Source organism: Crassostrea angulata, chromosome 7, assembly GCF_025612915.1.
Source record: "Crassostrea angulata isolate pt1a10 chromosome 7, ASM2561291v2, whole genome shotgun sequence".
In the NCBI taxonomy this organism is placed as follows: Eukaryota; Metazoa; Mollusca; class Bivalvia; order Ostreida; family Ostreidae; genus Magallana; species Magallana angulata.
Genome location: NC_069117.1, coordinates 19,104,145 through 19,118,583, shown reverse-complemented (window position 1 = coordinate 19,118,583; position 14,439 = coordinate 19,104,145). Strand labels below are relative to the sequence as shown.

Genomic DNA, 14,439 nt, shown 5'->3' with positions numbered 1-14,439 from the left:
TAACTGAAATATTTCTTTTCTTATGATTTCCAATGAATTACTTGATCGAAAAAACGAATCATTGGCTCCTTAATTTAAATTTCCCGCGCTCTGGTTATTGGGTTGCTACGAGAGTTGCGGGACGTTGAAGATGCCTTTTGGTGTTCTCGAATTCCAATACTTTTTACGGATGTTAACTCCTTAATTACATATCTTATAACAACCTTAGTTTTTACACAAGCAATATGTTAATAAATATAGGGTATGCAAGTAGAGCTCTCGTTATTGCTTAACGCACTCGCGTCAAACATAGCAACACGGCCATCTTTATTTTATTTACATCATGGCGGACGTTCAATAACAAGAAAATCAGGTAAAAGAATATAAGTATGTATCATAGTCTCAACACGGTTCTTTTTGTTTGGATTACATGATATTGTGTTATAAGATATGCATTCAAGGATCTACAAAATATTTACTCTGAATCAAATGAATACCTTGCACAAGTATCCTCCATTCCTCGGTTTTTGTAAATTGGAACTGGTGGATACGTAAGGTGTACTGGCTATACAGTAAATAGCTATATGAAATCGTGACCAAAGGTTGGAACCAGGTACAAAATCAAGAAATTCAAAGCAGATGAAAATTGTTGATTGAATTTACTAACACATAACGCTATTTAATTATTGTTTGAACGAGAAGGGGTACTGAATTTAAAAAAAAAATATCTTGACAGAAAGGGTTTAGACGATCCAGCAGTAATAACAAGATTGACACATAACCTCATTCTAGATAAATATATATATTCATGCAGTGCATATGCCGTTGTATCATGGAAATTAAAGTGCAGATTCCAATACTTTGTAAACCAATAGTTTGCATAAAAGATTTCTTATTCTTCTCATAGACATGCCGTCAGTGGTTGAAGTAAGTCAGCCAGTAGCTGTGGCAACAGCTCCACAGCCGATGAAACAATATGTGCCGCAAATGACCCAGTTTTCAAGCATGGAAAAGACAAATTATCATGGAATTGAAGTTATTAATGAAATTGTGTGGCAAGGATGGGAACCTGGTAGAGAATACACAAAGAACATTGTGCTTAAAAATGTGAATGTTAAGACTCAGAAAATAAAATACAAGTAAGTTGTATTAAACCTTAATATTTTTGATGAATGGATTATCATTCATACTATTTAGATCCCAATTTACTTTCATAACTGTAAGTGATAAATAATAATACTTCATATTTTTAAATCATTACAGGGTACCCAACACACGTTTTTTTACGACACTGTACCCCAAACCTGTAGTGCTTAGCGCTGGAACCAGCTTTTCTCTGCCTGTTACATTCAGACCACTGGAAAAAGTGGTTTATAATGACAAGATAGAATTTCACCTAAAAGTAAGTACTTGTAAATCTTATTCTTTAAAATACTACCGGTAGTCTTGAATGTATTGTCAACAGTAATTAAAAATGTAATTGTTTTAACTTGCAATGCTATATTTGCTTCAATATTTTCATCAAACTAAAATTAATGAGTATTTATCATATCTAATATGTGAAATGTGTTTCTTAAGGATGGATCGTTTGAAGTCCCTATCAGAGCAGTCCTTCCACAGGTCGATATCTCAGTTCCTGAATTCTTGGACTTTAACATGTGTGCTGCCAAAGATGTAGTCCATACTGCATTTGAAGTCAAGAACACTGGGTATATTAACAGTTGGATTAAAAAAATACATGAACTGAGGTATTGATACTCAAAGATAAATATTTTCTGTAGCAGTTTTTAGAGTGTGTGGTTTTATGTTTTAGGGACCTTGAAACAAAGATTGAATGGGAAGTGAAAGCACCCTTCACCATAGAACCAAGTGCTGCAATTCTGAAGTCTGGTGCGGTCAGACAATTCAGAGCCACATTCACTCCTATTGTAAGTTCTACTATAGTTTCCTAGGTACAGTCATTCAAGGATAAAAAAAGAAAAGAAAATTATACATAAATTTTTAATAAAAAGCATATATTTTAAATAATAAAATGTTAGATTTTGTTTGCTATGCAACATAAGCTTGATTACAGTTAATCTGTATGTGGGGCTATTAAATAAGACTGAATATTGGAGGATAAAGTATTAAACTTGCATTTCATTTAATTAAAAAAAAGAAGAAGCATGTTTACATTGTGGAAATGACACCTTTACATTTGATTTTCATATTGTATTACTTTTAAAAGAAACTACAATGTATTAAGTGAATACTAATAGCTTGTATGTGTGAATTTAAACAATATTACACCATGTATTTTTTATTTATTATATATCTTCACTCTTTTCTGCAGACTGCTTGTGTTTTCCAAGGAGAAGCAGTGTGTAGATATGGACCAGACCTAGTACAGGGAAAAGTTACAAAAATGGAAGGAATAGGTATAATTTTAAGACATTACAAAACACATTCTTATCCAGTTTAATAATATTTATTGTGCAAAATCATGTATATAAGCAGGATTTTGATTTTAAACTTTTATGATTTCACAGGAAAATACCCCCACATTCTGGTGTCTTCTGCTGGAAAGCCTTCCAACAGTTTGAACTCCAACAATCATGAAGCTGAAATTAAGTTTTCTCCAACACCTGTGGGAACAACCATACAGAAGTGGGTGGAGCTCCATAACCTGGCCCCTGTAAGATTTCTCATTGCTTATATGTAGATCTACATACACATGTCATTTATAATGCAGGATGTTTATAAGTACTAGGGATGTTTTGGTATCAATAGTGTTTTAATAAGGGTGGTGGTACATGTCTCATTTTACGATATTGTGTGTGTGTATGAAGGTTAAAAATGTCAATCAGCTTTGTTAAGCTGTTGCAGATGTTTTTATTGTATTGTTGATATTTTGTAAATGTTAATGTTTTTTCTATACAGGTGCGTGCTCCTTACAAGGTGCAACATCCCTCCAAGATGAGTCGTATTGACACTGTGTTTGATTGTCCACAGAGAGAGGGAGTTGTACCCCCAATGAGCTACGTCCGGATTCCAGTATGTGGTGAAATATTTTTCAATAGTCATATATATTTTTTAAATGCATTGAAAAGAAGAATCACGTTTAGGTGAGAATAATTTCAGAATATATTTACCAAGTATATGTACTTCATTTTCTTTCTCAATTCAGGTTACCTACAGCCCAAACACAGTAGATACTACATCCACAGACTATTTCAATGTTGTTGCCATTGGTAACATCAGCAAAGCTGTCATCAAATGTGTCGGATCCTCGAAAGGTGCAAATATGTTACATATATCAATAGTTGTAATATTAAAAGTGAAAATCAATGAACATATATGTAGAATTCAGAATTTCATTTCATAATCCTTTGTTTTTCAGGCCCAAGTGTACATCTCGGAGCAAAGAGTGTTAATTTTATGCAGATAGACCTGGGAGCTGTGGGTACGAAGACAGTGGATATTGTAAACAACTCAGAAGTGGAAGCCACATTTCAGGTAATTTTCTTTGACAATTTATAATATTTACTGTAGTCCATTTTAATGTGTTGCATTAATTTTTCCTGTCAAACAAATTTTGATATACCCGATATGTAAATAGTTTTTATGAAACCCCAATTGTAGAAAACTATATAAATTTTCAATCTTTTCAAGAAAAATGAATTGCCTACTTGTATTTGACATGATGATTACATATTCACAGTTCATATTTTTTTTATAGTTTATGTTGGATTGCAATGAGAGTGTGTTTAAACTGGAGAAGACCTCTGGAGTGATCCGACCAAACACATCCATGACAGTTGTGATGAAGTTTGTTCCACAGCACCCCATCAACTACTACAGGAAACTCACCTGTATGGTTCATAACCAGGTCAGACACTGTCTTCTTCGTACTCATGCACCTCTTACTATACTTTGCTAATTAAAGTCTTGAATACTAGACAAGCCATCCTTACAAGAAAAGTTAAACATCTTGTTTGTATTTTTTACATTTAGGGACCCTTGTTTTTGGATCTTCTTGGAACATGTCACTCAGAGCTTGTTAAGCCAGCAGTGTTGTTGTCAAGGCACTTGGACAAATACAAATGTCATGTGGAGAGGGGTCTGTCTGTCTATCCACCTGAGGTAAGATATAAACACAGTATTGATCTAGACACATCTGATTTTTAAACCAATAGAAATGGAATTTTTAAATAGTTTAAATTTGCCATTGTAATGAAAGTTGTATGACTTGCCTTTCAGCAACTGAATGAAAGCTTGAAATCAGGAAAGATTGAATTGGATGATGCTGGATGTCTAATGCTTCCAGAAGTAAGTTTCTGTCCTGATTCTTTGAAGCATAAAATCAGATCTTTTGAAAACATTATATTGATTTTTATATATACCCCGATAGTAGGAGTTGAGTTTATTTGCACTCTTTAACAGGTGGATGTCCAAATAGTATTGCCAGATAGGGATAAAAATGCCCTGGTGATATGTGAAATATTTGATTCTTTGTTTTTTGCTGTTCCTAGTTTTTAAACTGTTGAAATGTTATTTACAGGTCAATTATGTAAAACTTTGTATTGTGTTTTGTTATTTGAGATCCAATTTTTCTTAGTATCATTGCCATCAATGAAAAAATTGTAAATCAGCTAGCAGTAATAACTATGAATTTACTTCTGCATCTGCATCAATGAAACAACAATGGACTAACTTGTGTACATAGTTGTACATATACATATACTAGCTTAAGAAACAGATTTATTTTGATACAATAGTTTTATGACATTTGTTATATTTTATTCAGAAGTCGGAGACCGATACAGAGAGAACTCTGCCCGTTGTTCCTCCCATGGATGAGTACTTCAACGATGGCTTCCACTGTGATATCAATGTAAGCCTTAATTTGTAGGGAGAACAAAAATACTGTGACCACAAAGATAAAGAAAAAAAGAAAAGAACTGAAAATTCAAACAAAATATTAGTAATGATTCTCTGTAATTTCCATAATTTAATTACATGTACTACCGTATATATCTGGGGTTTTTTGCGTGTCACTAAAATTGCGAAAATTGGGAAAATCTGTAACAATTTTAATTTGTGGCAGTCATTTTTTGCGATATAAAAGTTTCTTTTAGAAAATGTTACAGAATATAATTTCTGCATTTACCAATATTTGTGAATTAAAAGGGGTCGCGAAAAAAACCAAAAATTAGATCAATGCGAAATTTACCAGATATATGGTATATAAACCTTGTTACTAACTATCGAAATAACATTTGGATACTGTGTTCTGTAAAAAATGTTCACATGTTTTATGAACTGTGATTATTTGTATCATTCATTTATTTATCAACATTGTAACTTTGATTGTAGAATTCAGTTCCTCATGTCAGCATCGATACAAATATTGCAGACTTTGGAAACTGTTCAAACCTCAGAGTCATAGAGGACAAGGTGTGTATGGTAGTCCCTGTTCAATCACACACGTTTCATTTTCATATGATGAAAAAGCAATTATCCGTCAAAGAAACAGCACATACACATGAATGTTTTGCTCAAGAATAAATCCATCCATTTTGAAAACCATATTTGACTTTTGTTTTACATCTCCCCAGATCATCAATGTGACAAATCACACCTATGGGAAGGTAACCATTCAGTGGAATTGTGGGAACGATCGGACCTTCTCTGTCATGCCAATGACCATGGACATCCCTCCCCTCAAGTCTTGTGCTTTCCAAGTCACTTTCAAACCTGTTAGTTTCAATATTACTTTTCAAAGATTTCATGATGAAGTGTTGATAGATAGAATCTTCCATGATACCGTTAATTTAACCATTGAGAAAGATAATTAAACTCTATCAAAATAATGCTTGTTTTGTTCAGACTGTTCCTAACCAGTTCTTTGGAGCAGAATTAGAGTGCTTTGCATACTACAAGAGTTTGAGGGATTACCGCCTGGTGGAGGACAACACCCACTGCCCCCCTTGGTGCCTCACTCTCACCTGTGCAGGTAGATTGTCATAATGTTCTTTATGAAATTCATAAACAGAATTTAAATAAAACAATGTGCTGGTAGGTACTTAAGCATTTATATGTTTATGCTATACATGTACTACAGGTATGTTGAGGTAGAGTAAATTTGAAAGAATTGAACAACTGTGTAGGGAAAAGCTTTCTTTGAAACTTGTGAACCATTATTCTAGTTATCAACCTCTGAAGTTAACATACTGCCCATCAGCTATCTTTTCTATTCATTGTTTTACTGCATGTATTCAATGTATTCATTAAACAGGTCAGACATTCCAGCCAAACAATGAGACTTTCCTTCCAAGGGTTTCATTCGACACTACACGTCTTGTTTTCCCTGCTGTAAATGCTAAGGAATCTACCTACAGGACTCTCATGTTGACCAACAATGGGACTACCCCCATCTTGTTTGACATCCAGAAGGACCCAACAAAGTAAGGCAACTTGTTCAATGTCTATCAGATATCCCTAAAATTTGTCACCCCTTTGCATTTTAGAATTTATCAATTAATAGTGAATTTCAGCTAAAAGTAGCTGTTTTTTAAAATTGTTTTTAAATCATTTTGTGATGAAAGTTATTTTTATAAGGGAAAAAAATGAAGAAAACTTTTTATCTTTCTGCTTTAGCACATACACTGTCAAGCCAGCCAAAGCTTTGCTGAAGGGACAGCAACAGATCTTTGTGGTGAAGATCACACCCAGTGAAGTGAAGCACTATAAACATGATCTTACCTTCAAACTCAATGATGATGAAAAATACAACAAGGTACATACCATGTCACAATTCATTAAATTCTAGAGATTTTGTCAGACGTTAAAAAGGAACCAGTGTCATAATTGACTTTGTAAGGAAGTACCAGTACTAGAAGTTGTTGTCATATTGTATAACAATTTGGAGTTTCATACCAAAAGTCCAGTGCTTTGTAACAATATTTGATTTTTTGTGTTCTCAGTGTGTTGAGCTGTGGGGGTCTGCTGAGTCCCCCGAGGTGATACTGGACACAGAGGGAGTGATGTACTTCAAGCAGACCTGTATTGGGACCTCCACCACCAAGCAATACACCATAAAAAACGTCTCCAGAATTCCACTCCGGTAAGGGTACAAGGATACCATAATATATCATCTTACTTGGGAATGACCAATCAAAATTAGGATTTAGTATTTTTAAACACATTTAAAACAATGTTTTTGTTTCTCTGTTTCAGATTTGAATGGAAAATGGTTCACAAGGATAAACAAATATTGTCTGTCAACCCAACTTCAGGCATTATTCAGCCAAACGAGTCACAGGTACTGATAATCATTCAGTAAAGATTGGTACACATGTTAGAAAATAAACATAAGGTTCATCCTCTCAAATCAGTATATCTATAAAAAAAATAAACGGAATTCAATATGACCAAAAGAATATTCCTTCAATTTTTTTTATTCTAGCCTGTTTGTTGTAATGAACCTGTCTACAAATAAAAATAAAAAATTCTATTAGGAATTCCATATTTATAATATCAAAGATAATTTTTTTAAGTCTTTAATTTTCAAAATTTCTCTCAAATTAAACTACATGTAGTACTTATAGTTGATGAATACATCCTTTACTATAATGTGAATTAGATAGAAGAATATTGCCACTTGTCTCTATAGGCCCACACTTGGTCGTTTGTTCCCACTGCCGAGGAGAAATATCTCATGAAGCCCTGCCTGATTGTGTGGGGCCAGGGATTCCACAGCTCCTCCTCAGGGGGCAAGAAGAAACAGTTCTCTGTCAGGGCCATTGGAGAGGGCTCCATTGGAGACATTAAGGTAAGAGATTCTGATACAATTAAAATCAGCAATACCAAAAACATCTCACAATTAAAAAGACCAGGCCTCCTCATCAAATGTGACTCGTCGTAATTTTGAGTTTTGAATTTGAATTAACGATGAAATTAGATACCCTCAAACCTAAATAACAAATCAAGGAAATTTTAGTCTCATGGAAGATTTTACTCTCCCAGTATAAAAACTTATCAAGCATTTATATTTGGTTTTAGTGTGACAACACGTACCTTGACTTTGGTGATGTGGTGGTTGGGAGCTCCACCACTAAGATGATCAGTATCATCAACAACAGTAGCTGTAGTCTACACTACAGTCTTATCATTGACCAGTCCATGGATGGCCCCTACCCAGAGGAGATCACCAAGGACGATAAACTCGGTAATTGATATCGGTGTAAACGAATGCACTTGAATACTGTAAACTTATTTTATTTAGCATGCGTAATATTTGATGGAAATAAGTTAACAACAAGTTGGCGGGTATTTGATTTAATGAATTTCTGAAATTTCTATCAGTTATAGGCATTGCATTATCTGATGTATATAATTTATCAGACGCTGGTTTCAAGTTTTATTTTTTATTGAGATAAATTTTAAGTTGAATAATAGTAAAAGGTTTTGATTTATTTTTTGTTTGCTGATTTTTTTTTTGTCTATAGCCTTGATACTGGATAGAACTGAGGGAGTTCTGCCTGCCAGATCTCGACATAGTATCCTGGCCACCGTCAAGCCAATCAGGAGAGTCAACTATCAGTTTGCCATCTCCTACAAACTCATTACTCCTAATGGTGAGATTTCATTTTGACATAAAAGTTTCATTATAATTATGAATATTTATTTTGTATCTTTATATTTGGAATTTTATTTATGTTTGAGTAGTGAATGTCAGTATCTTTTATGACAAAAATGAAGTATTCTTATGAATCTGTTGAATATTTTGTCAGGACAAGTGGTCGATTCCAAGGTACAAGAGCCCCAGCACCTGTGTCACGTGCTGACCACCGGGGTGTTCCCAGTGATGGCAGTCAGTGATGCCCGCTGTTACGGCAGCGCTGTTGGCATCAGTAAAAAGCAACTCTGGGCTCTCTTCTCTCTGGACAAGTACGTACTCTATCAAGCCCAGCATAATTGTAACTCAATTTCATAGTTCATATATATGTGACCATTTCACTGAAATATAGAGGTAGTAACTAAGTCAACTGAATCCCTGATGTGGTTATTTACAGTCTGAACCTGTGCTTGGACTCTGATCCTTCTGCTGAGGAGCTCAGATACAGTGTGGCCACCAGACACAGGTACTAATCAGATGATATTATTTCCATTCTATGATTACAAAGTGTTTACATAAAATAATGTCAATGAATTAAAATGTTTGTCAATTCCTATTGTATAGCCATGCTAGAAGACCTCCTGTGTACACCAGAGCCATTATGGACTTCAACTTCAGTGCGGCCCCACTAGACAGTGAGCCATGTGTTGTAAACCTCATGTTTGAGAACACAGGAACCGTAGCCACAGAATGGTAATGAGAGATCCTCAAACAAAGCTCCACAGAAAATTTCTTATTAAAAGATGAATTTGATTGACAAGCCAGAAAAATGTTATTCAAATTTCTTTTCTCCTTGTAGGTCCTTCTTGTTCCCAACTGATCTCCAGTTGGAGTTGGAATACTGGGCGGAAACTGGAGAGTTTGATGAGGATGAACTGCATGAGGTATGTGTTAACTGGAACCTCCCCTCTTATAAATGTATCCTGTCATTGTCTGTGACTTTGTGCCTTTGTATGTGACATATCCTAAATATTTGTTATGATGTGTGCAGATGAAGGTGATGGACAACAAGCTGTTCTCCATCAATCCCCAGCAGGGCAAACTGGAGCCCGGGGAGTGTAGGACGGTCAGCTTCACCTACAGACACACCATGGCCGGCACTGATAGACTGCCCGTCCTCCTGAAACTGGCCAGGGGCAGGGAAATTCTGGTAAGACCCACATTCTATCATGCATATATCTAGAATTGATTTTAATTAAAGGAAAATTCCAAATAGATGAGAAACATTACAAAGTACAATTCAGTGATAAAATCAACAAATGTATATATTGTTTTCTATCCTATTTTCAGTTGAATTTTATTGGAGTGACTGTTGAACCAGAGAGGAAGTACATCCATTTCCCTTCCAACAAACACATGTTTACACCTGTTGCTGTTGGTGAAAAAGTCAGTCCCAAGCAGGTGTATGAGCTGTATAACGGTGGTGCTACATCTGTCAAGTTCAACTTTGACCTTGCACCTCTAGAACTCCTTCGTCAGGTAAAATATACTCTCGTTTCCAAGATCAAATCCATAAGGAATTACCAATTGCAAATACAAATGTACTTCAATTTTCAGAGAAAGTTATATCACTATTAATTTGGAATAAATGTTTAATGAGTTTGTAAGATTTTAAGTATCAAAACTACCTTGTATTTTTTAGGAGAACTTTGACCAGCCTATCTTTGAATGTCTAACACCTGTTGGAGAAATTCCACCTGGAAGATCTTTCTCTGTGGAATGGAGATTCTCTCCCATAGAGGCCAAGACATACATGGTATATTTCTTACCTCAGCTTTACCTTTACCTTTACCTTGTGACTTTTGTATAGCAATGTATATATATGTACGGGTATATAAAGTAGCTAGCATTAATATTACCTGCAAGCTCTTTTTTACAAATTTGTTTTTTTGTAGATTGACGTTCCAATCCACGTCCACAATGGGGACACAGCTATAGTGACATATACAGGTGTAGGCTTTGACAGGAGGGTGATGGGAGACACCATGCCAATCACTGACCAGCAAGATCTGACTGGTGTCCCGGGGGTCCAGAGTGTTTCTGTACCTGGACAGGTAGGGCAGTTCATAAATCTGACATTACACTTTTTCCGTATTAAACTTTTTCCTTCATTTCTGGTGTAGGCAAAATCATATTTTTGATTTAAGAATGATTAATTTGATTTTTTTCTGTCCACAGTTAATGTACCTGTCACAAGAAAGAATTTCTTTTGGAAATCTGCCACTGTTTAGTCGATCAAGGAGAATGGTTTTTGTGACCAACAAATCAAAGGATCGAGATGTCTCGTTTGAATGGCATGTCACGTCTCAAGCTGATGCTCAAGTAAGCTTTAAAAGGATTTCATGATTGACTATAATGGTTGTGTATTCCATGTGTATTGTTGTGTGTACTGATATTTAAGTTTTGCTTGTTTATTTATTAGCTGTGAAAATTTTTTTCTCTCCTCTGTATGCAATTATTTTGTTTTCAGTCAATTCAAGATGTAAGTGTTTACATTTGGTACAAAGATGTAGCTGCTGCATCCAAGGGCTGCTTTAAAACCTTAGAATGATATAACATTTAGCTGTAATATTTAGATGACTATTAATGAATACATTCGATTGTTAGATACTTTTTTCATAATGTGCTATTTTCATTTTTATTTACAAAGAAAGTTAAAAAGGTAAAAAAAAAAAATGTTTTGTCAGAACAGTTTCATTGTTGAAGTTCACATTATTTACAGGTAGTTCATTGGTTTAATTTATTTCCACCCGCTTTTTTTCTCCTTTTGTACATTGCTTACAATTTCTATTTGCAAATGCTTAAGTTCCAAGGAGCATTTTGGGAAGAGAAAATATGAATAACAATGTAGAGTATTTCACATAGATTCAGTCGTCTGTAATTTACTCAGAGATATTATAATGCTTTGGGGTTTTGGAACAACTGCATAGCTTGTTAGTGAATTATTAAGAATAAGAGACGACAAAAATCTGATTAAACTCCCCTGATAATAATACTCCCAATCCGTTTTCTGCAGTATCTGTCCATATCTCCAGTCCGTGGACGGCTGTCCCCAGGGGAAAGCCGCATGTGTCGTGTTGTATTCATCGCCTGCGGCGTTCCATCATTTTATGATCTGGATCTTGTTTGTGAAGTAAGTCGTTCAACAGAAATAATAAAAATTGCTAAATAAAATATTTTTCAGTGAATGTCAACACCTGACTTATCGCCTAAAATTAGAATCCACTGGGTATATTTTCCACCACTTTATAAAGTGCTTTGCTTTCTCTCTGTTAAAATCTCCCTTTCTTCTACCATCAACTATTTCATGATGAATTTTAAGGCTACTGATGAGATGGAGATGGATAAATACAAGAAGGAACTTGCTGCTTGGGAAAAAGAGAAATTCAGACAGAAATATGAGTTCTGCATCACTGAAAATGATCTGGATGCAGACAAGAGAATTTCTGATGATGTTGAAATTGTGGTATGTGTCATTTTTGATGGCAAGTAATACAATTGTCAAAAATAGGTATTTTTAAACTGAAAATGATGGCTGTTTGAAAGTATAAAGCAAAACAAAATGATATTCTGATATGTAATATGGGTCATAAGATACAGGTATTTAACATGTTACTTCTTAGGAGCGTCCTTCAAGTCGTCTGAGATCTTTGGAGGAGAAAAAGATGGAAGTAGAAGGTGAACTCACAAAATATAAGGTAAATGTCCAATACTTTTTAATAAACTGGTATATTTATATAACATAAATAAAAAGTATAAAAATTTCAGTAATTTAAAAGTGTTTTTTTTTTACTGATTTGTGTATACGTACTTTGTATAGACCCTCCCACCAATAAAACAACTCTCTCCTGATGAGAGGAAAGCCTTGGAATCTAGGAAGAAGAAGAAAGAGAAAGATCTGTGGGAGAAACCCTCTCCTCCTGTGCCCTTCCTGCTACATCTGGGACTGACCGCCAGAACTCATGACATCAGGGAGTTCCAGGCTACCTTCCCAGAGGAATACAGCAACTATTTTGTTGACAGGTCAGAATAGATCTTACTCCAATACCACAGTTATGTCCCTTGGCTAAGTCAAAAGCAGTTTTATTCATTACATGTTGTATTCATTACATGTTGCATGTATTTCAAAATTTGTGTAATTGTTTGTAGGTCACTGAGTGAGATGGCCAGCAAGGCTAAAAAGCAGGCCCTGGCCCAGAGTACTTCAACCATTATACCCTGCAGTACTGGAGAGGCAGATGTAATATCAGGAGTACTTAGCAATGTTTTGAGGTCAGTCTTATTTTAATGCAAAATGTTAAGGAATAAGTTACATGATTAATTTGATTCTTGCAATTGATGACTTATTGATATTGCTTTTTATTTGAAGCCAGAGAATATGGCTTAGAAAATTGAAATCACTGTTTTGTATTTTTGTTTATTCAAACAGAGGTCTACTAGATGACTCTAATTTCCATGATGCAGTGAAGAAAGTAATTAACGATGACATTCCTTATTATGCTCAAATTGGTGAGAGACCTGCTGTAGCCCCGCCCATAGAAATGAGGGCTGGGCCCAGTGGGAAGACAAAATCGGTTCAGGAGGAGTCACCCAGGGAAGAGATGAGTCGGGTCTCGTCAGCTACACTTCCCGTGTCTCCTGAGGCCACGCCCCCTTCATCAGCTGGAAGCAAGAAGAGTCTAAAGAGCGAAAAGAAGGTCAGTGGAATGTCATGCTTGCATAATTTCTTCTGTGGTCTAGTGTCATTATTGTTTTTTGATGGGTTCATATTTGGGAGACATCAATCCTATAATCTGTGCTTGTATTGGTAGTTTTTTACATATAATTGAACCATGTTGATTGTGATATCAATTTATGAACAATTGTATTAATAAATCACTAAATTTATGATTTCTGCAGAAGTCAAGAAAGACGAAAACACCCCCCAGACACACCATGGAGGAGATAGAGAAAGTGAAGAAAGAAGGGGCCAGGATCAAGGAGAAACAAGATATGAAAAAGTTTGTATAACCTTCTACTGTTTGACATAAAAGAGTGAGATTTCTTAACATTAAATGACTCTGGCATATAATACAGTCTACAGCTGCAGGGAAAATGAAAATTCAATAACAGAGATTAAATATACATTTCATTAGTTTAGTGTCTGGAGGTAAGAAATTTGATATTTAATTTTTGTTCTTTTTTCCTGCAGACTATCCGAGTTTGGCAATGTTGCAGAATCAATAATTGAGAACACAATGTTAAATATAATGACAGAGGCACTGTCAGAGGAATTCAACATCACTGCACGGCCAAGATTTATAGCCCTACCTAAGAGAACTGCTTCAGCCAAGAGCCGACAGTCGTGTCAAAATAACAAGAAAAACTAAAGAATTTTATTGAATTATACAGTTAGATTTTTTAACTGTTTATGAGGGGATAAAATGATGTGCACTTCTGATCTATGACACTTTCCTTATTCTGATGTGTTGCTTGATTTTCCTCTGAAGAATAATTGTTTTTGAGTGAAAGAGAAAAGCATTAACCTATATTGTTATATATCTACTAGAGGACATTATTGATTTATATTTGTATAGATATGAATGTAAATAGAGACACTGTTGTTGGAAATCATTAGAAATAAGCATTTTCCTGATGAATGTGATATATTTTATATTGAAGACAAGTTGTAAAATTGTTGAACAATTATGAATTCTACTCCGTCCGTTTTTTTCTGTTTGTATGATATTTCAATAAACGTGATATCATAAATATCTATTTTCTTTATCATGTTGAACATTTTTGTTCATCCCTTTTTGTAA

The 14,439-nt window shown here is 34.9% G+C and overlaps 1 protein-coding gene across 2 annotated transcripts; it reads left to right on the top strand.

Annotated features, from left to right (window-relative positions):
• The first annotated feature begins 228 nt into the window (after positions 1-228).
• LOC128193239 (cilia- and flagella-associated protein 65-like) lies at positions 229-14,393 on the top strand. Of its 2 annotated transcripts, none has more exons than XM_052866584.1 (41): positions 229-352; positions 887-1,118; positions 1,243-1,381; positions 1,558-1,688; positions 1,793-1,907; positions 2,312-2,396; positions 2,508-2,653; positions 2,899-3,012; positions 3,146-3,254; positions 3,359-3,474; positions 3,698-3,847; positions 3,973-4,101; positions 4,219-4,287; positions 4,766-4,852; positions 5,335-5,415; positions 5,577-5,717; positions 5,848-5,974; positions 6,257-6,425; positions 6,619-6,757; positions 6,945-7,084; positions 7,198-7,282; positions 7,634-7,792; positions 8,023-8,188; positions 8,469-8,597; positions 8,754-8,910; positions 9,036-9,104; positions 9,203-9,331; positions 9,438-9,522; positions 9,630-9,788; positions 9,929-10,117; positions 10,281-10,394; positions 10,534-10,692; positions 10,817-10,960; positions 11,655-11,771; positions 11,961-12,104; positions 12,262-12,336; positions 12,459-12,661; positions 12,788-12,910; positions 13,068-13,335; positions 13,538-13,638; positions 13,830-14,393. In XM_052866584.1, the coding sequence occupies exons 1-41, from the start codon at positions 244-246 to the stop codon at positions 14,005-14,007; spliced, it is 5,481 nt and encodes a 1,826-aa protein (XP_052722544.1). In that variant the 5' UTR covers positions 229-243; the 3' UTR covers positions 14,008-14,393. The 2 variants fall into 2 exon arrangements, with proteins under 2 accessions (XP_052722544.1, XP_052722545.1); XM_052866585.1 differs by having other exon boundaries at positions 279-366.
• Positions 14,394-14,439: the final 46 nt, after the last annotated feature.